This window comes from Colletotrichum acutatum, assembly GCF_030867785.1.
Source record: "Colletotrichum acutatum strain CBS 112980 chromosome Unknown BDZ83scaffold_38, whole genome shotgun sequence".
Taxonomy (NCBI): domain Eukaryota; kingdom Fungi; phylum Ascomycota; class Sordariomycetes; order Glomerellales; family Glomerellaceae; genus Colletotrichum; species Colletotrichum acutatum.
This window is the reverse complement of record NW_026849032.1, coordinates 119,432-139,453: the sequence shown is the minus strand read 5'-3', so window position 1 is coordinate 139,453 and position 20,022 is coordinate 119,432. Positions and strand designations below refer to the sequence as shown.

At 54.5% G+C, this 20,022-nt stretch overlaps 11 protein-coding genes across 11 annotated transcripts; 5 read left to right on the top strand and 6 right to left on the bottom strand.

Annotated features, from left to right (window-relative positions):
* Positions 1-10: 10 nt before the first annotated feature.
* BDZ83DRAFT_282553 (uncharacterized protein) lies at positions 11-1,118 on the top strand. Its single transcript, XM_060502144.1, has 2 exons — positions 11-1,043; positions 1,100-1,118. The coding sequence occupies exon 1, from the start codon at positions 279-281 to the stop codon at positions 903-905; it is 627 nt and encodes a 208-aa protein (XP_060365834.1). The 5' UTR covers positions 11-278; the 3' UTR covers positions 906-1,043; positions 1,100-1,118.
* BDZ83DRAFT_282491 (translation machinery-associated protein 22) lies at positions 1,118-2,162 on the top strand. The gene is made up of 4 exons (XM_060502143.1): positions 1,118-1,342; positions 1,424-1,443; positions 1,509-1,596; positions 1,655-2,162. Exons 1-4 carry the CDS (start codon positions 1,276-1,278, stop codon positions 2,068-2,070), a joined length of 591 nt encoding a protein of 196 aa, XP_060365833.1. The 5' UTR covers positions 1,118-1,275; the 3' UTR covers positions 2,071-2,162.
* A 92-nt stretch (positions 2,163-2,254) lies between these two features.
* BDZ83DRAFT_575783 (Borealin N terminal-domain-containing protein) lies at positions 2,255-3,364 on the bottom strand (the record flags this gene model as incomplete). Its single annotated transcript, XM_060504852.1, has 3 exons — positions 2,255-2,870; positions 2,924-3,182; positions 3,232-3,364. 3 exons carry the CDS (start codon positions 3,362-3,364, stop codon positions 2,255-2,257), a joined length of 1,008 nt encoding a protein of 335 aa, XP_060365832.1.
* Positions 3,365-4,329: 965 nt separating this feature from the next.
* On the top strand, positions 4,330-5,282 carry BDZ83DRAFT_575751 (von Willebrand factor type A domain-containing protein; the record flags this gene model as incomplete). The annotated part of the gene is made up of 2 exons (XM_060504847.1): positions 4,330-4,620; positions 4,677-5,282. The coding sequence occupies 2 exons, from the start codon at positions 4,330-4,332 to the stop codon at positions 5,280-5,282; spliced, it is 897 nt and encodes a 298-aa protein (XP_060365831.1).
* Positions 5,283-5,397: 115 nt separating this feature from the next.
* Positions 5,398-6,308, bottom strand: BDZ83DRAFT_282464 (sybindin-like family protein). The gene is made up of 3 exons (XM_060502142.1): positions 6,121-6,308; positions 5,941-6,066; positions 5,398-5,876 (listed from the first exon to the last, which is right to left on the bottom strand). Coding segments are annotated over exons 1-3 (492 nt in total). The 5' UTR covers positions 6,123-6,308; the 3' UTR covers positions 5,398-5,512.
* A 192-nt stretch (positions 6,309-6,500) lies between these two features.
* BDZ83DRAFT_618371 (RNA polymerase Rpb4) lies at positions 6,501-7,747 on the top strand. The gene is made up of 3 exons (XM_060508073.1): positions 6,501-7,000; positions 7,114-7,241; positions 7,324-7,747. Exons 1-3 carry the CDS (start codon positions 6,816-6,818, stop codon positions 7,443-7,445), a joined length of 435 nt encoding a protein of 144 aa, XP_060365829.1. The 5' UTR covers positions 6,501-6,815; the 3' UTR covers positions 7,446-7,747.
* Positions 7,748-8,169: 422 nt separating this feature from the next.
* Positions 8,170-9,513, bottom strand: BDZ83DRAFT_718939 (uncharacterized protein; the record flags this gene model as incomplete). The annotated part of the gene is made up of 3 exons (XM_060512129.1): positions 8,170-8,566; positions 8,627-8,726; positions 8,787-9,513. 3 exons carry the CDS (start codon positions 9,511-9,513, stop codon positions 8,170-8,172), a joined length of 1,224 nt encoding a protein of 407 aa, XP_060365828.1.
* Positions 9,514-10,712: 1,199 nt separating this feature from the next.
* Positions 10,713-12,888, bottom strand: BDZ83DRAFT_718938 (CPL domain-containing protein; the record flags this gene model as incomplete). Its single annotated transcript, XM_060512128.1, is given in 4 exon segments — positions 10,713-12,125; positions 12,135-12,420; positions 12,430-12,538; positions 12,612-12,888. Coding segments are annotated over 4 exon segments (2,085 nt in total).
* A 360-nt stretch (positions 12,889-13,248) lies between these two features.
* BDZ83DRAFT_718937 (ubiquitin-conjugating enzyme/RWD-like protein) lies at positions 13,249-13,994 on the top strand (the record flags this gene model as incomplete). Its single annotated transcript, XM_060512127.1, has 2 exons — positions 13,249-13,315; positions 13,375-13,994. 2 exons carry the CDS (start codon positions 13,249-13,251, stop codon positions 13,992-13,994), a joined length of 687 nt encoding a protein of 228 aa, XP_060365826.1.
* Positions 13,995-14,141: 147 nt separating this feature from the next.
* On the bottom strand, positions 14,142-15,726 carry BDZ83DRAFT_282354 (TPR domain-containing protein). Its single transcript, XM_060502141.1, has 2 exons — positions 15,634-15,726; positions 14,142-15,452 (listed from the first exon to the last, which is right to left on the bottom strand). Exon 2 carries the CDS (start codon positions 15,436-15,438, stop codon positions 14,290-14,292), a length of 1,149 nt encoding a protein of 382 aa, XP_060365825.1. The 5' UTR covers positions 15,439-15,452; positions 15,634-15,726; the 3' UTR covers positions 14,142-14,289.
* Positions 15,727-16,400: 674 nt separating this feature from the next.
* Positions 16,401-19,911, bottom strand: BDZ83DRAFT_575888 (uncharacterized protein; the record flags this gene model as incomplete). Its single annotated transcript, XM_060504867.1, has 2 exons — positions 16,401-19,347; positions 19,403-19,911. The coding sequence occupies 2 exons, from the start codon at positions 19,909-19,911 to the stop codon at positions 16,401-16,403; spliced, it is 3,456 nt and encodes a 1,151-aa protein (XP_060365824.1).
* Between the last annotated feature and the right edge of the window lie 111 nt (positions 19,912-20,022).

Below are 20,022 nucleotides of genomic sequence, written 5' to 3'. Positions count from 1 at the left end.
AGGAGGAATAGAGGAGGCTCGGCGGTTGGCCAGGGCCAAGTGATATACTCTGATGAGGCCTTGCTCAACATCAGTAGCATGGGCGGGAGGCGGCTAACTAGTAGGCCGCGCGAGTGGGTTGCGAAGTACGAACACGTTATGCGCACACACAAACGCATGACGGAACGGTGAGATGCGCACCCAAGACGGACAGCACAGCATCTTTGGACTGGTGCATTGCAGTCAGTAGGTAGCACTTTGAATGCAGCGCGCCTGCTGCACACACTGCATTGGCCCGAATGGGGATGTGCTACCGGCGCATGGGAGGCAGCGATGAGGAGACGACGAACACATCCCCGTCCCAAAAGGTTAACCCATCGAGCGAAGAGCAAGTCTTCTGGCCAATGGGCACACAAGGAAGAGAATCTAATTTAAGCACATGGAAGCAGAACATGGCCTTTGTGAGCGTCCACGGCGTCGACTGGCTGGCGCGCGCGAAGAAGGGAGGCGGGAAGGTGGGAGTAAGCCTGATTGGGGATGCAGAACTATCGTGCCACCGACCAATGGCAATGACAGGCGCTCGGCGGGCGCTTAGAAGCGACCTCGATTGGATGGCTGGTCACTTGACAAAGCTACATCTAGTAGTTGAAAGGTCTCTGAGCTGGCCTTGCGGAGAACAAACTATTGACTATCGCATGAAGCTCATCCGGCCTCTTCATGCAAGAATCTGGTGGAATATCGGTCTTGACTGCTTGATCCGTGAAGCAACATACGCCGAGCTCAGGCTTGGGCGTCAATGTTCTCAAGCTATAATGTTCCGTTTCAGTCCCGCCGAGAGCAAAGGCGGTGACCTCACCTTAGGAAACAGAGGAGAAGCACTCCGTAGACCATCACCGAATGCGAACGGCGAGCGGCGGGGGTGTTGATGCAGGTTGAATCACTTGCATGCCGAGTATTCGCTTCTTGTTGGCGATGTCTGTGGGGGAAGTGAATTGGAGCCTGACATTGACAGCGGCAGCGCGGTCGGCGGCAGTCAGCTTCCTCGTGGCTGGAGCTTCGCCTAGGTAACTGCCCCTCCCGCATCACCAGCCACATCAATTACCTAAGCAGCAAAGATGAGGTGGTCTGCTAAGGCAGTTGATCCATTGCCCCGCCATCGAAATCAACCCCGCAGTCGGCCGTCCTTGGAAGACCGAGAAGAGAGAGAGGCACGCGTTCCCTACGTACTTGATTCCTCTGCTTCACATCCTTTCCGAGCGACCCTTTTACTTTCACAAACGGCTCTTCCAGATCGTGATGGCCGACAATGACAAGTCAGAGACCTCTGGTGAGCCTCAAGGCCGCCATGTAACTTACTGCGGTGGTAAGTCAATACGCCCAAACCTGACTGACAGAAAATGCAAATCCTCGAGGCTCAAATATTGACTTATTACCCCACGTGTAGTCTGCACTCTTCCCCCAGAGGTATGTTCTGGCTAAGCGAAACGCCGCAAGCCTTCGGGACATTAATTGAACCCCTCCCAATTTAGTACTGCGAGTATGGAGGCACTGTAAAGAAGTGCCAGGACTGGCTGGAGAAGAAGCATCCCGACCTTTATGCGAGAATCTGGTCAGCAGGTACGTGGTACCTCATCTTCTAGCCACTAGGACGAGATGCTCACAACTTCATCCATAGAGGCCCTTGAACAAGCAACCGCATCCCTTTCAGTCGACGCCCAGAAGCGAGCCGCCAAAGACGCACAAAAGAAGGCTGCCAAGGCCGAAGCTGCTGAGGCCAAGCAAGCCGACAAGTTGGCCAACAGTATGGTCACTATCAAGCGGATCGAGCGCAACAAGAGAAAGTATGTCACGTCAGTCTCCGGTCTCGAGTCATTCGGTCTTGAGAACAAGAAAGTTGCCAAAGAGTTTGGAAAGAAGTTTGCGACTGGCTCGTCCGTCACCAAAACCCCAAGCGGCAGCGAGGAGATTGTCGTTCAAGGAGACGTCAGCGACGAGATTGAAGAGTTTTTGTTGGAAAAGTATAAGGAGATACCCGAGGATAACATTGAGTTGGTCGAGGACAAGAAGAAAAAGGCTGCCCCGACAGCTTGAGCCTTGAAAGGCGTAATCCATCAATTGAGTATGCCTGGCCGTCATCATGTTTCTGTCATTATTCCCAGTACGCCATGTAAATCCAATCCATAGCGATTATGCCCAAGTACGCCCAGCACACACCCCGCCATGAAAGTGACAGTGTCAAGACAAAGAATGGTTGCTCCCCTGAATCCCCGCAGACCTAACCCCTTTTCCGAAGTACTCTGGTGGTACTCGCCGCAGATGCCGGAGCCGACTTGGGCGCTGCAGGCTTCCTGGCAGTTGCTGCGCCAACTCCCTTTCTAATTGTGCCCATTACGGTTCTCTTCGCGGGTGCTCCTGCTGTTGTCTTCTTGACAACTGTCCCGGTGCTGCCCTCACTGGAGTCGCTGACTCGCTTGCCAGTCCGCGTTCCAGGCCGTGACGGAGCTTTAGCTGCCGTAGTTGTGTTGGCTCGTCGCGTTCGTGTGGGAGGCGCTGTTCCCGTAGCAGGTGCAGGCGCTGATGCGTTCGAGCTGGCCGTTGACGCATTCAAGGGACGCGAAGGAGCTGTGCGACTAGTCTTCTTCGCCTTCTCCACCATGCTCGACAGAGCTGATCGGGCGCTGTTATGTTGCTTTACGGGAGACGATGTCGGTCGCGCAATCTGAGAGGATTTCGACGGCGAGGAAGGCGGTCGCTCGCGTGCCAGAGATCGGGTGTTGGATGAGGTGGGCGACAGGACTTGCGACGAACTCATTGGGGCTGGGGCAGCCCGGTGCTTCTTTTTGGGGTTGAGAATTTGCTCGTTCTCCTTGTCTCCGCCCGCGATAGCATCACTACAACATTGTTTCAGTAAGGTAAAATGCTATAATTTCATGTGCAAACAAACCTCAGTCGCTTAGCAGGGCGCGCTGGCGGTGCCAGCTTATTCGGGCTTCCCCGTGGTGGAAAGTCCTTCTCGGGAACAGGTGGCGGGCGCGAAGCGGCCTCAAGACGTTTCTGTTGCTCGAAGGCTCTAGCTACCAGGTCGGCCATGGTCATCTTCAGCATGGCTCTGGGAACACGATTGACGCGCATCTGGATTCGTGATCGAAGGGTTTGTGCCTGCTGGTTGTATTGCGCGCGCAGGCGCCTGGCGCGATCGGTGACTATGAAACGATTAGAAGACACGATCAAAAGAACGAAGGATTTACTCACTCTCTAACTGCAAGTTATCGATGATTGCCTGTTTTTGCTCCAGGGAGATTCCAAGCCTTTGCCGCTTGCTCGGGCTGCTGCTTAGCATGGGAGGCGTGCCAGCCTTCGCAGATACCATCTGTCTTTGTGACATCGTGGACTGCTGCTCCGTCTCATCTGAGCTTCTCTTATTCGTTCGCGCGGGAGGCATGTTGTCTGCTCAAGATTGCGAGTCGTTGTGGGTGAAAGCTTTTGGCGCTGGAGCAACGTGCCTGATCGCGACGGGAGCGTGAAAGTTGATGGAGCTAAGGATGATGGGGCGGAGGCTCTGTTATGAGTGGCTAGTGCTCTAGAAAGTAAACAAACGTGACAGCGGGTAAGGCCCTTACCTAAGCCAATGGAAGCTTGTCCAGTCCCGGCCATTCATGGATCTCCAAAGGTTCCACCTAAAATCGGCAGCCGTAGCCCTGTGTATCTTATTAGACCAGGTGAAATCCGAATCCGTACAACCTGTTGCAGTCCTACCACCGCGTCTAATGTCTTTACTGGAATCAGCACGTACCATCAAAAATCGCAGATACGAACTTTTAAAGACTCATTGCTGGCAATTGACATGTTGAGGTTCGTAGGAGTACAGAGTAAATTGAACAGAGACTGGAACATCTATAACCCTGTATTAGTTACAGAGGTCCGGCGGGAAGAGTGATGTACGGACTATACCTGTAATTCAAACAGCTGGGCTTGCACTTGCACAGGGTGGCTTCCCGATACGGCTGTTTGTCAAGGCGCCTGGCTCGGAGTCTCGATACTTACATGCAGGCAATGACTACCCGGACGCTCAGGTACCTCTACTCGCACCTCACGCAACCAGCGTCACCAGGCTGAACTGCCTTACGCAGGAGCTCTCCCACCCTGCCTACCTTAACCCACGTCGAACACCAAGCTTCCCTTTCCCATCCGAAGCTCGCACGATCAAACACCGCTCAACACCGCCATCCTCGAACCTTTGAGCAATTCCAAGCTCGTCGACGACATCACAAAGCATTCGGACTCCACAATTTCCACATAACATCATCCTCCTCCCGTAACACACGTCGGTGCCCCGCCCGAACCGTCAAGATGGTCCTCGAAGCGGTGATGGTCGTTGTCGACAACAGCGAAAGCAGTCGCAACGGTGACTACCAACCCACAAGATACGACTCCCAAGCCGACGCCGTCAACGTTATTTTCCAGACCATCACAAATGGAAACCCTGAGTCCTCGGTCGGCTTGATGAGCATGGGTGGCAAGGGCCCCGAGGTGTTGGTCACCCTCACGACAGATCAGGGCAAGATCCTGGACGGATTGCACCGCACGAAGACCAAGATCAAGGGAACATCACACCTTGCCACTGGCATTCAAGTTGCCGGCGTGAGTATATTCGCTGTCATCGTTGCCACGAAACCTTTTACTAATGTGTCCCTCAGCTTGCCCTCAAGCACCGTCAGAACAAGTCCCAACGACAACGGATAATCGTCTTCGTCTGCTCGCCCATCGAGGAGGAAGAGAAGAAGCTAGTTCAGCTAGCCAAGAAGATGAAGAAGGGCAACGTTTCGGTCGATTTCGTACTGTTCGGCGACCTGGACGACGACGACACGCAGAAGAAGCTGCAAGCGTTCAACGAGAGCGTCAAGGGTGGTGAGGGCTCCAACCTCGTCGTCATTCCCCCAAGCAGCAAGCTTCTTAGCGACCAGCTCATCTCGAGCCCGATCCTTCTCGGAGACAATGCTGGCGGAAGCGGCGGTGGCGGCGGCGGTGGCGGCGGCATGGAGAGTGGCGGCGCAGGCGGCAACTTTGGCGAGTTCGACTTCGACCCTGCCATGGACCCGGAGCTGGCACTTGCGCTTCGCATGAGTATGGAGGACGAGAAGGCACGACAGGAGAAGAAGGCGCGCGAAGAGGCCGAGTCCGGTCAGAAGGGATCTCTTGAGGACATTAAGGAGGAGGGTGAGGGTGCGCCTCTCCTGGGCAAGGATGGCGAGTCAAGCAGCAAGAAGGACAAGAAGGACGACGACTCAATGGACACTTCGTAGACAGATGTTTTCGAATTGTCTCTAAGTCATTCTTTGCCTGATCACTACCTCGAGTATGTAAAATAGAATATTGCCTTGGTCCTAGGGGAACATGCAGCTCAATAGAAGGGCCTCTGACTCCTGCAAACGCCGTATCGCAATGAGCGTTACCCAACCCAAACGAAATCAGACTCCCATGAATCATCCTCTCCATCGCTGTGTCTATCATCCGTGGCGACGTTGCTCTGAACCTATCGATTGTTGATTTCCCGGATGTAAGATAATAATTTCCGTTCGAACATCTCGCAGCGGATCGGCATTTCGAGCTGATAAAACGGGTTCTTCATAACGTAATCGCTGTAAAGGTCGTATATCCTCCGAAGCGTTACGTCAATGTTGGTCTGAGTCGTATCGGTGAAGAGCAAGAACTTTGTGCCCGTCATGGTGTTGAAGCACTGCAGCCTAAAATTCTCCGTCTCCATGACCTCTAGTCCCGTTGGCGGCTCAGGCCGTGCTGGTATCCCGCCAGCCGCGGTCACGCTGGCTGCGGTTGCCGCGGCTGCAGCATCTTGCCGGCTCATCAGAGGGTTGAGACGGGCGGTGATGGCATGGACGCTTTTGAACGTTGCGTAAGCATTTCCCCCTCGCTATGAACAGTTAAGGGCATTCGGTTCCTCACCCGTGAAACGTTCCCGCCAAAACAAGATAGTCATTTGTCGTCAGTTGGTTGAGGCCGCCTTCGTGAAATGTGCGGTTGTAGATCAAGCCTCCGGCCTTGTTGATCACGATGAGCGCAAATACGGTCCTATCGTCGAGGTCAGTGAACGGCCATCCTCACTTGGGGCCAGAAGGTGCCTACATAGTTCAGTGGTCGAACCAGCTCACAGCTGGTGACTGTTTGGAAGGGAAATATGGTAATGTTCTGAGATTGTTCTCATCGATGCGATATCTGAAGCATGTACTCATACAGTCGCTCTCGATATCCCCATCTGGCCTCAGGTTCGCTTGGGAGATGTGGGTGAGAGAGCTGGTACTTCGTACCAGTCCTCTTGCCAGCCAGCCCAGCCCAGACAGGTAGGTACCTTCCGCACACCTCACCCTTTCCGCGCACACAAGTCCCCCGTCGCTAAATCCACACCAAGCTCCCTGGATAAACGCCCCCCGCGCCCCTTCTGGTGCCTGCGCTAGCCCCAAAGGCAGTGGGAGGCGCGCTCAGTGGGACACATCCTCTTCTTTTTTTCCCCGACCTGGATCTTCCTGCCCTGGGCGACAAGGCAAGCACCAGGGGTGGCATTCCCAAGACATAGCACCTGCCTTTGGGAAATTCTCAGCCTCATTTACAACCCACCTTCTTCTCACCTCCAGCTTCCGCCGACAACGGCTGCCTGCTCATACTACACACCCCCGCGAATCCATTCGTCTCGTCCAAACCCCCCACAATCAACGCGACGCCAGCTCCTTCGGCAAAGGGTTGACTCTCTGATTGACCGCGCGGACTTTTGAACAGTCTCCCGCTCCTCGAATCAACGACCACGAGTCGCAGATAATCAAAAGATGTCGCACCACGCTCCCACCTCGCGCCCGAAGCCCCCTCCCCCGGGCAGCGAAGAGGCATCGTCCATCCTCAACCTCGGCGAATTCCAACACGTCGACACGCTCACCTTGTCCGAAGCATCACTCGTCATCAACGCGCTCGTGACCAAGCGCAAGATGGATCGCAAGAACATTAACGAGACCGAGTATGTCTAATTCACAATGGCGACTTGCTCTTTGAGCGATGTCCTTCGTCGCCGCTCTTCTTTATGCATTCTCAGACCACTGACAATGTTGCTCCTTCTCTCTGTCTCTGTAGAATGTTGACACAGACTCTCAACTACCTGGATGCCTTCTCCCGATTCCGCCAGAAAGAGAACGTCGAGGCCGTCGAGCGACTGCTCTCCGCACACAAGCAGCTCGCCAAATTTGAGCGTGCACAAATAGGTCCGCGCCCAACCCAAATTCACCGGGCTACTGACGGGACCAGAAGTAATGGAAATGCTAACTATACTTGCCTTCTCTCTAGGGTCGCTTTGCTGCGAAACGGCCGAAGAAGCCAAGACACTCATTCCGTCCCTACAAGACAAAATCTCCGACGATGACCTCCAAATACTCCTCGACGAGATCAGCAAGCTTCAAAGCAGATGACGGGCTTGACCTCCGGCACATTGCATCACAGCCCGGCAGGGGCAGAGACGGAGAGCTGGGGTGTCAGGAGCTGGGCAATCCCAATGAAGTCAGCCTTGATCTAACGCTCATAACACTGTCCCGCGGTTGAAAAAACGAGGGAGTCAGCATGGCCAATGGTTTCAGGGCGAGGGGAGAGAAAATGAAATGGCTATGGAAGTGCTTCTGCGCAAGAAGCATATATTGCATGTTTGGCGTAAATCGGAAGGGGATCAGATTGTCTTTAAGTATGTGTTGAATACCAAATACCCATGAATTCGGCAAACAGGGTTCTATCCGAACTCCTCAAATGATGCAATGATTCTCAAAGGTAGTTGTTTGAAATGCTTCACTGATCACTAAAGGCCTAAGGTAGGCACTGGTCATAGTAACAAGGTGAGTTGAATTCTTCTTTTTCTTCATTGAGGGGAGTAGAGATAACTATTAATAGGCCTAGCTATGGTTGACCTTTTGATCTCAATCTCCAAACCCCTTTTCCATTTGTTGCATTTCCATTTGAACCATCCCAATTGTGCGTTGAATTTACTCTGACAAGAACCAGCAAGATCAGGCAATCGCGTATCCGAAAAGCAAGTCTGGGTATCGTCAACGCCTGACAGAAGCCGAAAACCGAAATCATTTCCTTTCCTCTCCTCAGAGCCAGAACCAAACCTCAAGATCTCAAGCACTATCTCCCGACTTGCTCTCAGGCAGCAGGGTCCCACTTTGACCAACTAGTCACGTATCTACCCTCAGAGCGCTCATGTTGCGTGGCGTTCAGGGTACCGGTGAGGTAGCTGGGAGTGGTCTCCGCCACAGGGTAGAGTGAGCCGCCGTCGGGGCGGTACGGCTTGTACTTCTGCAAGCCGCTACGACTGCTGTGGATTTCGACAACCTTTGGCAGACCAGGAGAGGCCAGTTCAGCAATGGCTGCTTGCTGAGGGGGGCCATGGAGCTCAGGGGTGGCAGTACCCAGCCGAGACATGTGGTCCGGGGTTGTCATGCGGAACGTGAAGTCGGGAGTGGAATTGGCCGTGCGATATCCCACGTCGGGAGTGGTTGTTGCGGTGCGAGACAAGAAGTCAGGGCTGGCTGTAGCAGCTCTGTATGTGCCAGGCGACATCGCAGGAGAAGGAATCGGCGGAGGTGACATCCGCGTAGACATCGAATCGCGGGTATCGGGACTAACCGGGTGATTCATCATCCGACTGGCACTCATATCATTGATTCGGTTGAAGCGAGTTTGAGGCTCTTCGTAGCGTCCTGGTGAGTTTGTCAGCTTCTGTTCTCTTAGACGACAGTGGACAGTAGAAAGCAGCTTACTTCCATAGGGGGAAAAGACCTCCTCAGGACAGAACGGATTGGTAGTCATGGCCGGCTGGCTGGTCTCGTCCTCTGAACTGTGCTTGCGTCCGTCTTTGCTCATGGAGCTGATGGACTCTCGAGAAGCTCTGAGCTTCTTTCTCTGCTTGGTGCACAGAAAGTAGGCGGCGATGACCATACAGATTACCACCAAAGCAGAGACAGCGATGCCAGCCTGCGCAGCGACCGGAAGGTCATGTTGATCAGACTTGACCGCCAGGGCAGGAGCTGAAGTGTCGATGGCCTGGGTCTCGACAGGAACCGTTGGGGTATAAGTGTGGGGAGAAACGAAGAACGGAGTTCCAGTGGAATCATCGGGGGCGATGGTAGAAGCTGGAGAACCACGATTGTCAGTGAGCCAAATGCCTCCGGTTGCGGTCGGCTCGGGCGAGCTGAGGGTGGTAGTCGGATTATCAGAGGAGGTCGAAGACTGGACCTTCTTGTCAGTGGTAGCGGAGGACGCCTTCGACGAGGATGAGGTAGGAGAGACCAAGACCGGCGCGGCGACAGATGCGATGGTCTTCAGGGCCTGAAGCTCCGTCGCAGTCAAGTAAGGGTTGTACTCGTCTGGGCATCTGGTAGTCTCACAAGGGTTGACCTCGCAGCAACCCTCGAAGCCGGAGCAGGTGTAGTGGTATGAACCGATCGGGCACACCTTCGCCTCTCTCGCAGGAATGAAGCCGCCCATGATGGCGGTTGACGATTTTTTTCCTCAAACGAATCAACCGGTATGGTGATAAGTAAAGGAAAGTTTGACACAGTCAATGGGTCAACGAGTTGTGTGCCACCATCGAAACAGTGGCTGCGATGACGATGGCAATGGTAATGGCGAAGGATGAGGCAAAATGGAGGTGTGATAAATGAGCGACGATGAGAAACTTTGGAATGGGTAACAAAAAGGAATTCCTCCAAAGTGAATCAGCGAAGAAGAGAAATGTGTGTCACTGCCAACTCAGTAGTGATAGGTAGACAGGCTGGAGTAGTTTTTCCGAGGACAGGAAGGAGCTTTCGACGGGCGGTAGGTGGTTGGCGGTCTGTCACTTGGGATGGAAGGAAGGAAGGGACGGTTGTGTGACCGGCCTCACCTCGTGCCTGCCTTACCTTGCCTACCATAAGGTAGCTACCTACCTTACCTACATGCAACGTACCTTCCTCTTTTATCACGCTGGCCTACGTGCTCGGGTGACCCGGTGAATGTTGGCCATTTCCATGCCGTGCTTGAAGGCATTCAAATTCGGACTGACGATCCCGCCAAGGCAGCACTACAGTCCCCAGCTTGCGCTTACACGGGAATCTAGAGGTGCCCACGCCTCAGACAGAGACGTCCAATAAACGCCATCTTGTACTACAGAACGGTTCTGGCCCGCGATTCTTTCATGGCCCTGCCCGCCGCGTTCGGGGGACGACTGCGTTGGTGTTTGCTCGCGGATGAGTGCTCCATTAGGTAGGGGTCGAATGTCGCCCCTCGCAGGAAGACGCAAGGGCCAGAATCACCAGGCGACGGAAACGGAACAGCAACGTCGCACAAGCCCAAATGCCAAATGCATCAGACCCGTTGCTTCTGCCACCGCGTCACGGACCGAGACAGTGCCCGACATAAACGGGTGGCCCCTAACCGACGGGAATGGCTCAGATGCGCGGCTTGATCTCAATCAAGGACGGTTGCGATAGAGAAAACATGTCACCGCTCGATGGACGGGCAACGCCCAAAAGCTTTGAATCTTAAACCAGCCAAACCAAACTCCATCTATTAATGCCACCACCCCAGCTAAACCTATTGCACGCCATCGACACACCAGGTAGTCAGACTGCCACGCCTGTGTGGGTATTTCAAAACATTGGAAAACTTTTTGCTCGCCAGTCCGGTTACGTTTTATACGATATCGCTTACAACTTCTCCAACAGAAGCTTGCTGCCAAGGTTGCCCACGGGCTTGTCTGCCTTCTTTGCACCCTTCTTGCCCTTCTTGGCGCCCTTCTCGCCATCCTTCTGAGCCCTGGCCTCCTTGGCCTCCTTCTGCTCCGCCGTCTCTTCAGTGGCGGCCTTCTGCAGGTCTTTCTTGTGCTTCTTGAGCGTCTTCTTCAGCTCAGCAGCGTGGCTAAAGTCCTCGGCTTCCAGCATGTTGAGAACGACGAAGGAACTCGGGCCAGTGGCCCAGTCCACAATGTAGTCCTTGATAATCGGGTACAGAACATCGGCGAATTTCAATGGCGGCTCAACGGACTCGACCTTGCCAGTCTCCTTGTTGAACTTGCCTCCTGCAATAAGCGTCTTGATCAACCGGCCTCCAAATGCTGTCCGCGAGACGTGGACAGGGGTAGGGGCACCTTCCACCTCCATGGGCTCCGCGCTAGGGTCGCCCTCAGCGACCGCTGCTACGGCCTCGAGAGCTGCCGTCTTGTCACCCTCCGCAGAGAGCAGAACGTCCGCAACCAACTGGCAACCGAAGGGGTCTGCGACCAAAACCGGTGCAGCCTCGACAACGGCTGTGATGAGCGCAGGCGACATAACGGCAATCAACTCCTTCCTTCTTATTTCGGCGTCCTTCTTACTGGTGGTCTGGCGAATTGCATGAACCTCCTTGAGAATCGCAAGGTCGTCGCTCATGTTATCGGAGAAGAGAGCGCGGGTCTGGCCCTCCAACAGATACAGAAGCGTGGCCTTCGCGAAGGGATTTGATGTAGAAACAACGATGTTGTCTGTCGCCTTCTCCTTGTCGTCGCCAATCAGCTCGGGGAAGATGGCCTTGGATGACATCTTCGTGTCGTCAATGACATCGAAAGCGGTGAGGATCACGATGTGAGCGTTGGGGTCACCCGACATTAGCACGAAGTTGTCCTTGTATGCCTTGAGCAAGTTTCTGCGGTCCTTGGAGGAACCGTGGGCCAGAAGCAAAGCCACCAAACGGGATCCAGACCGAGTGAAGGCCATGTTCTTCAGCAAATCACCCTCCTCGTCGTCCTTGATCATCTCAACAAACAGGTTGAAGTTCTCCGTGCCGGGCTCGACATTGAGGAAGTACTGCAGCATGGCGTCGTGAAGCATCGTGAAACCGGTCATCTTCTTCTGAACCAGCGAGTTGATCATGTCGTTGAGACTCTTGAGGATGTAGGCTTTTTTGCTGGGGTTCTGCTCGAGGATAGTCGCCAGGTCGGAGGTCGGCTTCTCGTCCTTGCTGCGCTCGAGGAGGGCAAACTCGGGTCCGTACCATTCTCTCAGAAGGATGGCCTTCTGCTCCTTCGTCGCGATTTGTCTGTAGATGTCGTCCAAGATCCATGAGGCCTCGGGGTGGTTGATCAACTTCCGCACCTTACCGTAAAACTCGGGAATGATGAGATCCTTGATCTCGCCGTCGGCCTGAACAACCATTTTGGCGATGAGGAACTTGGCATATCGACTCTCGGCAAGCTGGGTGTAGGTGCCCTGCAGCTCGCGGGTAATCTGTTTCCGTTGGGTAGCCGTGGCGTACTTGAGGGCGGTCTGGACAGCGCGTGTGGCGTCGTGCTTGAGGACGAATTCCTTGACGCGGCCGGTGATGATGGTGAAGAGCTCATCGACTAGCTGCTTCCGCTCCTCGGACGGAACATGGGACTTCCTCCGCAACCTCTCCCAGATCTTCTTGGTTCGAGCGAGTTCGTCGGCGAGGGGCTTGGCCATTTTGCGCTCCAGAGCGAGCTTCTTCTGAATGGCATGAGACTCTCTCGAGTTCTGGCCTGTTTCAAATAACATAGTCAGCACAATTGCAAGCTTGCGCCGGCTAGGTAACGTATCGCCTAGGTTCCTTACCTCTCTCAAAGTTCTTGTTCTTGTCAGCGCCATTGGCGCCATCCTTCTTGCCCTTGGCCTGAGCCTGCTGGGCACGATCACGAGGGGTGAGCTGGACGCCGCCGTCGTCTGAGTCCTCAGAGTCGTCCTCGAAACTTCCCTCGTCATCTTCCTCGGGGGTCTCGACGGGCTGGGCCTTCTTCTTCGACTCGACCTTGGCCTTCTTGTTGAATTTGCCGTCGGCAACACCCTTACCAGCGGCAGGGGCGCTCTTTCTCTTGACGCCGGTGGAAGCCATTGTGAGGAATTGGCTGGCTGTTGTGGTTGTGGTGGACAGCCGGAATATCGATCGCAAAGTGTGAACGTTTTCTCGGCGTACAAAGAAAGCAAAGCGACTGGACTGCACGAGTGGGAACTGAGCGGTCGCAATTGCTTAGGGAATTTCTGAAATTTTTATTTGAATTGCCGGGCGGTCAGAGCCACGCTAAGCTGGATTCAACTCACCACCCCACCACCATGCATGTACGTACCTCTCTGCCATCAACGGCCATCTTTGAGCCGCCAGCTACATCTTCAACGGCGTCTTGTAGTTACAACCCAGCAACCAGCGCATTGCCTCAAGCTCCCAGAACGCTCCTGGAAGATAGAGACACTCAAAATGGGGCGCGAAGAACAAGTCGAAGAGCGCGAGGTGCTCGAATCCATCTTCCCAGATGAGATCACCGGTACGATTACCCCACCATGCCACCTTGAGCCAGCCCATCCACTAAACCCCAGTTCACAGATATCTCAGAGACAGAGTTCAGAATACAAATCGCCCTAGACATCCCCGGCGAAGAGGAGGACCCGCCAACAATGTTCCTCCAGGTCCGATACCCAGACGCATATCCCGACGAGCCACCCACCCTCGACCTGCAATCCGTGCGTGATGCCGCGCCCTACGAGTGGTTCAGCGTCGCGGAAGACAAGGAGCGGCTCCTCCAGGGCCTCGAGGAGACGATCCAGGAGAACCTGGGGATGGCCATGGTCTTCTCCCTCGTGTCGGCTCTGAAGGAGGCCGCGGAGATGCTCGTCGAGGAGCGCAAGCAGGAGAAGGAGAAAGAGAAGGAAGAGCGGGCCGCTGCCGCGGAGCGCGAGGAGAACAAGAAGTTCCACGGAACACCCGTGACGCCCGAGACGTTCCTCAAGTGGCGCGACGATTTCATCAAGGAGATGAAGGAATTGAAGGAGAAGGAGGAGGAGGAGCGCCTCGCCGAGTTGAAGAAGGCCAAGGTCAAGGAGCCGGTCAAGTTGACGGGCAGGCAGCTATGGGAGCGTGGTCTCGCTGGCAAGGCTGACGTTGATGACGAGGAAGAAGGGGGACTGGCGGAGGGTGTCGAGAAACTCAAGGTTGAGGCGGTATAGCATCCGTCATGAAGGGAAAACAAATTCAGTGCATTTACTTGGCGTTTTTTTTTTTGGAAAGGGGCAATCTAAGAAGATAATGGTTGCGGTTGTGGCTCTCAAACCTCATCTATATATGCCTTGATGAACGATCCTCCTGCGGAGAGAGAGGGACCTCATGACTTTTTGACAACTTTTCCTAGTACCAAACTCCAAACTCCCAAGTCCCAGTCGATGAAGAAAACTTTCCCAGTATTCATAGCGTTTATCATCAACGTTGCTGTCTTATATGAAGGTGCCAATCATGCCATGCCATTTACTCTTCCATCGCCTCGCCATCATCACTGCCAGCATCTTCCCAGCCGTCGTCGTACTCCTCATCCTCTGCGCCAGCCGGGGGCTCACCGAGCTCCTTGTTGATAGAGGCGAACAGCTCCTTGGCGTGCTCACCCAGCCTCTCGTCCTCGTACTCCTGAGCCTCGTACAGCTTCAGGCAGCGCATCAACCACCGCCGGGCCGTGTCCCACGTAACCTTCCAGTCCTCCTCGTCCTCGCCCAGCTGCGCCGTCTCGCCCTTGGCCTTGGCCTTCTCGCCGGCAATGAATAGAGCCCACCCGCCGAGATACCAGGCCTCGACGCTTTGGTCGTCATCGCCGACGAGTCTCTCAAGGACCTCAATTGCCTCCTGCTCCATTTCCACCTCGAGCAGCAGCCGCACCAGGCTGATGCGCGTAGGGAACGCCGGCACGTTGGGATCCAGCGGCGGCAAGTCGACCCACAGCTCCAAGCTCCTCGTCAGCGCCGCCTTAGCCTCGTCAATCTTCTCCTGCGATATCCGCACGTTGGCCACCGTCTGCCACGTCTCGGCCGAGTCAGGCGCAACCAGGCCGGCCTCGGTGACGAGCGCCTCGCACCTCTGCTCCGCGTCCGCCTCCCATGACAGGTCCGTCATGTACACCTCGGCCACGGCGCACAGCGTCCCGCCCAGCTTCTGCTTCTTCTCCTCGAGCGCTGTCCCCTGTTCGGCGCTGCGCTTCTTGTCGCCGACGTCTACGAGCGCCTGAATCTGGCCCCGCAGCGACTGCGCGCCTTTCTCGAACCAGTTGACGCTGTCTTGCCCTCCCTCCTCGCTCAGCTGCGCGAGCCAGAGAAACTTTTCCGGACCGCCGCCTATGCGCTCGTCGAGGGCGCCCTCCGGGTCCAGCTCGACGGCGCGCAAAAAGTACGCCCTTGCCTCGTCGACCTCGCCCATCTCGATGCTGATTTGGCCCAGGAGGTTCAACGCCGCCAGCTCATAATCGCCCCCTGCACCCGTGACATCGAGAGCTTCCTTGCCAGCTGAGTAGGCGCTCTCCAAGTCTCCTTCTGTCAGTTTTGTGGCGGCTTCAATGAGCTTGTGTGCCGCGTTAGCGGGCTTCTTTTGCGTTCTCTTTTTCGACTTTTTGTTGGGGCGAGTTGGCGCCATTTTGTTATGGGAATCTGTTGTTTGGACACAGAAGTATCCGATTATTCTTAGCTAAAGAGTTGTGGATTTTTCATGAATTGGTCGTAAGGAATCTGATTGAGTGATATGAGTGAGGAATGAGCTGCACTCACGAGGCAAGGCAGAGTCGCAATGGTGGGTTCAAACTGGGCCAGTCGAAAAAAATTCTTATCGCACCGTTGTGATCTTATCGATAACGCCATGACGATGGCGGGGTCATTCGACACCGAAAACCTCCCCCTCACCGATCCTCACCGGCTCGCTACCTTATAGCTAAGTGGTGAATAAGTCAGGTCCATTACCTCTTTCCACCTCAATCATGGTGTTCTTGGTTGTCAGATTGGGATGAACTTCAGACTCAGTGGCTCAGCAAGTCACTAAATTTTCGTGGTGTACCTGTAATAGACTACCGCAGTCCGGCGCACCCGAGACCGAGAAGAAGGCCGGCTGTTCCGTACGTAATAGACAAGCCAAACCCAGCTGCTTGGTTGATGAAAACTCGGAGAGTGCAATTCTGTGGGACTGCGATACACGACGGGCAAATGAAAAGAATAGTCATTCATTAAGATGTTGATCTAGGACTGAGCAACCTGGTGGAGGCAGTGTCTTAACTACATGTAATTCCTGGCCCCGCCATCGTCCATAAAATAACGAGATCATCGATGATAAGAATGACAGGCCGCCCATCAGATACCAGCCTGGTCCAGTTTTTAAGACGCCGTCGCTAATAAGCACCCAAGGACAAATGTACCAACCGGACTCCGTTCCCGACCATGTCCCGTTCCGCTTGCTCAGAGGAAGTAGGTTACCCCTCTTGTGGAATTATACATCGTGTACAATAAGACTCATTAGCCTCCTTGAGATGGCATTAAGTGACCTATTTAAAATGAAATAGAAGAAAAGGGAAGGAAAGTGCGCATTGACAGAGTGGCAAGCTGCACTAACTAACCTCTGCCTCCCGCTGACGAGCTCCTGCTGGAAGGCCCTCGTTCGTCGACGAGCTCGGCAGAAGTGCCTAGTAAATCGACATGCTGGTCAGAGCCAGGGTCGACTCTACTAATGCTGTGCTGCGCGACTACCCCATAGCTGGTTGGCCGCTCGGTACTTGGCGTCCTACGGATGTTGAACTCTTCCAGGGATGAACCGTTGGAAGAGAGCCGTTTTTGATGAGATGCTGTCCGCTCGAAGGGAAGTCGCCCGGGGTTTGGGGATGATGTCAGGCTACCCTGTGTTGTTGTGCTTCCTGAAGGCTCGCCATTTAACGGCCCGGCTGGCGACGTCGGCGGTATGAGGTTGAACGATGGAGCTGGGGAATGCCCCCGACCCATGCCAGAATCTCTCTTTGAGCTTTTCCGAGGTATTTCGGGTATGTCCGACTCCGTGGATTGGCGCCTGTGTTTCTGTGAGGCTGACCTGCTTGCCTTGGAAGGGACCCGACTGGGCAACTTGAAGCTGCCAGAACTCGCGATTCCTGGCAAGGTTGGTGGTGCATCAGACACTTTCTGTATTTGGATCTCTTCGATCTCCGATTCGACCGAGATAACCGAGACACCATCGTCGTTGAGTAGATTTTCCGAGTTCTCTGCATTCTCGAGGTGTTTCCGTGCCGCTTTATTCTTCGGTTCATCGTCATCCGATTCAATGGGCCCGTTTCTCAAAACACCCATGGCCACCGGAATTCCCTCTGGTGGGGGTTCGGCGTCGTACTCTGCGTCGGCGGCTGCACGCATGGCCGGTGGCATCCGCGAGCTTCGCACAACTTCGAATCCTTTGCCCTTCTCCTTTGTTTTGCCCCCAAACATGTTGCGGAACCATCCTGCAGCGGTAGCCATTGGTTTGGTCGGGTCAGCAGGGCCAGTTCTCAATTTACGGCCGATTCCCTCCGAGTTGAGAGCAGGTCCTCGAACGCCATAGTAGAAGTCCACCTCTCTCGTTGAGTAGTCTGCTCTCGGGGTCAAGTTGATGGCTTGAGGGGCGGGCGTTGGGCCCCTTGACAATTGTGCTTCTAAGTCTGCTGCAGCGTCGCCAAGATGTGCTCCTCCCTGGCTGTAACGTCGAGAGTCTGCGACGGAGGCCCTGTGAGGAAGGGACGTGGACGATCCATTGAGAGTGTCGCCACGGCGTCGCGGAGGTCGATAGTAAGGATCGGCAGACTCGACGGTGACGGCAGCGGGGGGCCGTGTGGCCGCAGCAGGTGACGGCAAGAAAGAGAACGTACTAACTTCACCTGGCGTTGTCGGCGTGAAGTTGCTGCCACTGTCGAAGTTGCGAACTTGGCCGGTATAGGGGTCGATGCTGTCTAGTGCGGAAGAACTCCGTTGCTGGCTTCGGAGGAGAAAACCGCTTCCCGCCGACTCGCTTCTCAATCTGCCACCCCGCATTACGTATCCAGTCTTTGAGTTTTCATCGGCATCGAGCATGCCCGTCGTGGACAGTTGGCTGGCTCTTGAAGGGCCATTCTCCCTCCGAGAGGTACGACGTTGCAGTTGTCGCATGCCAAATATCTTTGATAAACCGCCCCGCTGTAGACCCCGTGTATCATCTCCTCCAGCACCCATTAGACGCGCAGTTACTTCAATTATTGTTTGCAGTGCGTTCAGGAAGAATCCAAGAACCAGCACACAGGCGTGAATAAGGAGTATGGTGTAGCCGATCCACCCTTTAGGACCTTCCGTGACACCCATTTGCGGTACGAACGCCACCATGAGCATGACGGTGGTGAAACGCAAGGCAGAAAAGAGCGTGTGGTAGGCGTTCATAGATGTCGGAGACTGGAAAGGTCTGAAAGCGTGAAGGGTCAAGAGGTGAACGACTTCACAGATGGCAAGTAGAACGATTTGTGCGATGCCAACAGGCTGCACGGCGCCGATCGCAATGCCGCGTATGAAAGTCAACGTGACAGGAATAAGCGCAAATGCTGCAGCCTCGTCCGAGTAGGTGTTGTAAAGGGGCCCATAAAGTAGTACCGTCGGCAGGTCATCGAATAAGACGGCTCGGGGCCGAGTCCTGAAGATCAGATAAAGGAGCCATGCGGCAAAGCATACCAACATGAGAAGGGTGATGACAGCTAGAGCAACAGCAAACTCGCGCGACTGACTGGCAACCACTAGTTGAAATGTCGAAAGTGCCACAATGGGTAGCAGGAGGTAGTTGAAGACGACACGCACGACGTTACCCACAGAGAATGGGATGTTCTTAGCGCGGAGGTCCTCTTCAGGGGTATCGCTGATGAATCGGAGCACCCAGCGGAAGAAAAAGCCGATTTGGATGAGAACGAAAAGGGCCGCAACGATGACGCATACCCAGACCATCGTTCCCGCCCAAATATCTTCGACATCGGTCATGCCCACCATCTGTGCATACTGGTGCAGCCCATAGGTGCCATTGGTCACGTAAATGCCGTCTTGAATTGCTTGCCAGCCTGGGGACTTGCTCACGAAGCTCTCGTTGAACATCAGGGCGGACCAACCCACCTGGCTGACTACTGGTTGGTAAAATCCGGGATAGTTGAGAGTCAGCCCTCCGGTGAGAGCCACAAATTGAATGTATTGAAGGCAGTCGCCAAATCCCGGAGTCACCAAGCGCAACAGATCAGCATCTCGTCCGTAATTTGTCGTCCAGTGGAATATATCTGTCGAACCCCACGGGCTGAAAACCGAGGCGAACATGGTCGCAAATCCTACGAAGAGCAGAACAACAAGCGGCAGATAACGCAGAAGATCGCGTATATTTCCAAGATCCGGAGTTACAGTGGCGGAAGCACACGCGATATGTTTTGCAGAGTCGTCACCGTATATGACTTGCAATGTCGCGGCTAGGGATGTAAAGGCATATGACGAATCCATCTTTGTCGTGATGTTGACGGAGGGCAAGTTTCCGTACGGGTAGGTACTGAAGGATGTCAGTTGACTTGCGACAAAATTGCCCTGGTCAAAGGGGTGCTTACATAGCCGTGTCATTGAAGACAGGGGAAAGAGGACACGATCCATTGACTAGGCTGTAGTTGCAGAAACTAGAGACGTTGCTGAATGGCTCATAGGTCAAGAAATTGACCTTGCTGGCAAGAGTTGTGACTTTGTTCCCTTCCCTCGTGTAGTCGAGAATTTTGCCATCCGTGTGGGTAGAATCGTTCCAGAGCGGATCGCCTTTAGCAGGCAAATCCACCTTGTATAGAGAACCAGACACATTGCCCCATACGATAATTTGAAGAAGGTGATCTGGGTTTTCGGTGTCGAAGCGAGCGTCTACATATACGGGACTCCATTGCAGCGGCAAGGGGTTGAAGTTTCGATAGCTGTCGGGCAGGCAGTTGTCGAAAGGGATCAAAACTGCGGAGGCAGGCGTTATCAGGAGGCAGGCGAGAACGATGGTGAGCAGCGCGCCAAAGGAGTCCACGATAGATCTACGGGTTCGGGATGGCAGTGGCGATAGTCGGCGACCATGGCTTCTATCCATCATGAGCGAGTGTGATGAAGGATATTGGGATCCTTGAAGAGAAGAGCGAGGATTCTGCCTCGACAGCGAATGTAAAGACTTGACGGGTTGGAATGACGGCGAAGGGACGCG

Coding starts and splice junctions, on each gene's coding strand:
- BDZ83DRAFT_282553 (XM_060502144.1), top strand. CDS start 279: ATGGGGATGTGCTACCGGCGCATGGGAGGCAGCGATGAGGAGACGACG.
- BDZ83DRAFT_282354 (XM_060502141.1), bottom strand. CDS start 15,438: ATGGCGCCAACTCGCCCCAACAAAAAGTCGAAAAAGAGAACGCAAAAG.
- BDZ83DRAFT_282464 (XM_060502142.1), bottom strand. Junction 5,877..5,940: donor TTGGCGGGAACGTTTCACGG/GTGAGGAACCGA, acceptor AACGTTCAAAAG/CGTCCATGCCATCACCGCCC.
- BDZ83DRAFT_282491 (XM_060502143.1), top strand. CDS start 1,276: ATGGCCGACAATGACAAGTCAGAGACCTCTGGTGAGCCTCAAGGCCGC. Junction 1,343..1,423: donor CCATGTAACTTACTGCGGTG/GTAAGTCAATAC, acceptor CCCCACGTGTAG/TCTGCACTCTTCCCCCAGAG. Junction 1,444..1,508: donor TCTGCACTCTTCCCCCAGAG/GTATGTTCTGGC, acceptor CTCCCAATTTAG/TACTGCGAGTATGGAGGCAC.
- BDZ83DRAFT_618371 (XM_060508073.1), top strand. CDS start 6,816: ATGTCGCACCACGCTCCCACCTCGCGCCCGAAGCCCCCTCCCCCGGGC. Junction 7,001..7,113: donor AAGAACATTAACGAGACCGA/GTATGTCTAATT, acceptor CTGTCTCTGTAG/AATGTTGACACAGACTCTCA. Junction 7,242..7,323: donor ATTTGAGCGTGCACAAATAG/GTCCGCGCCCAA, acceptor CCTTCTCTCTAG/GGTCGCTTTGCTGCGAAACG.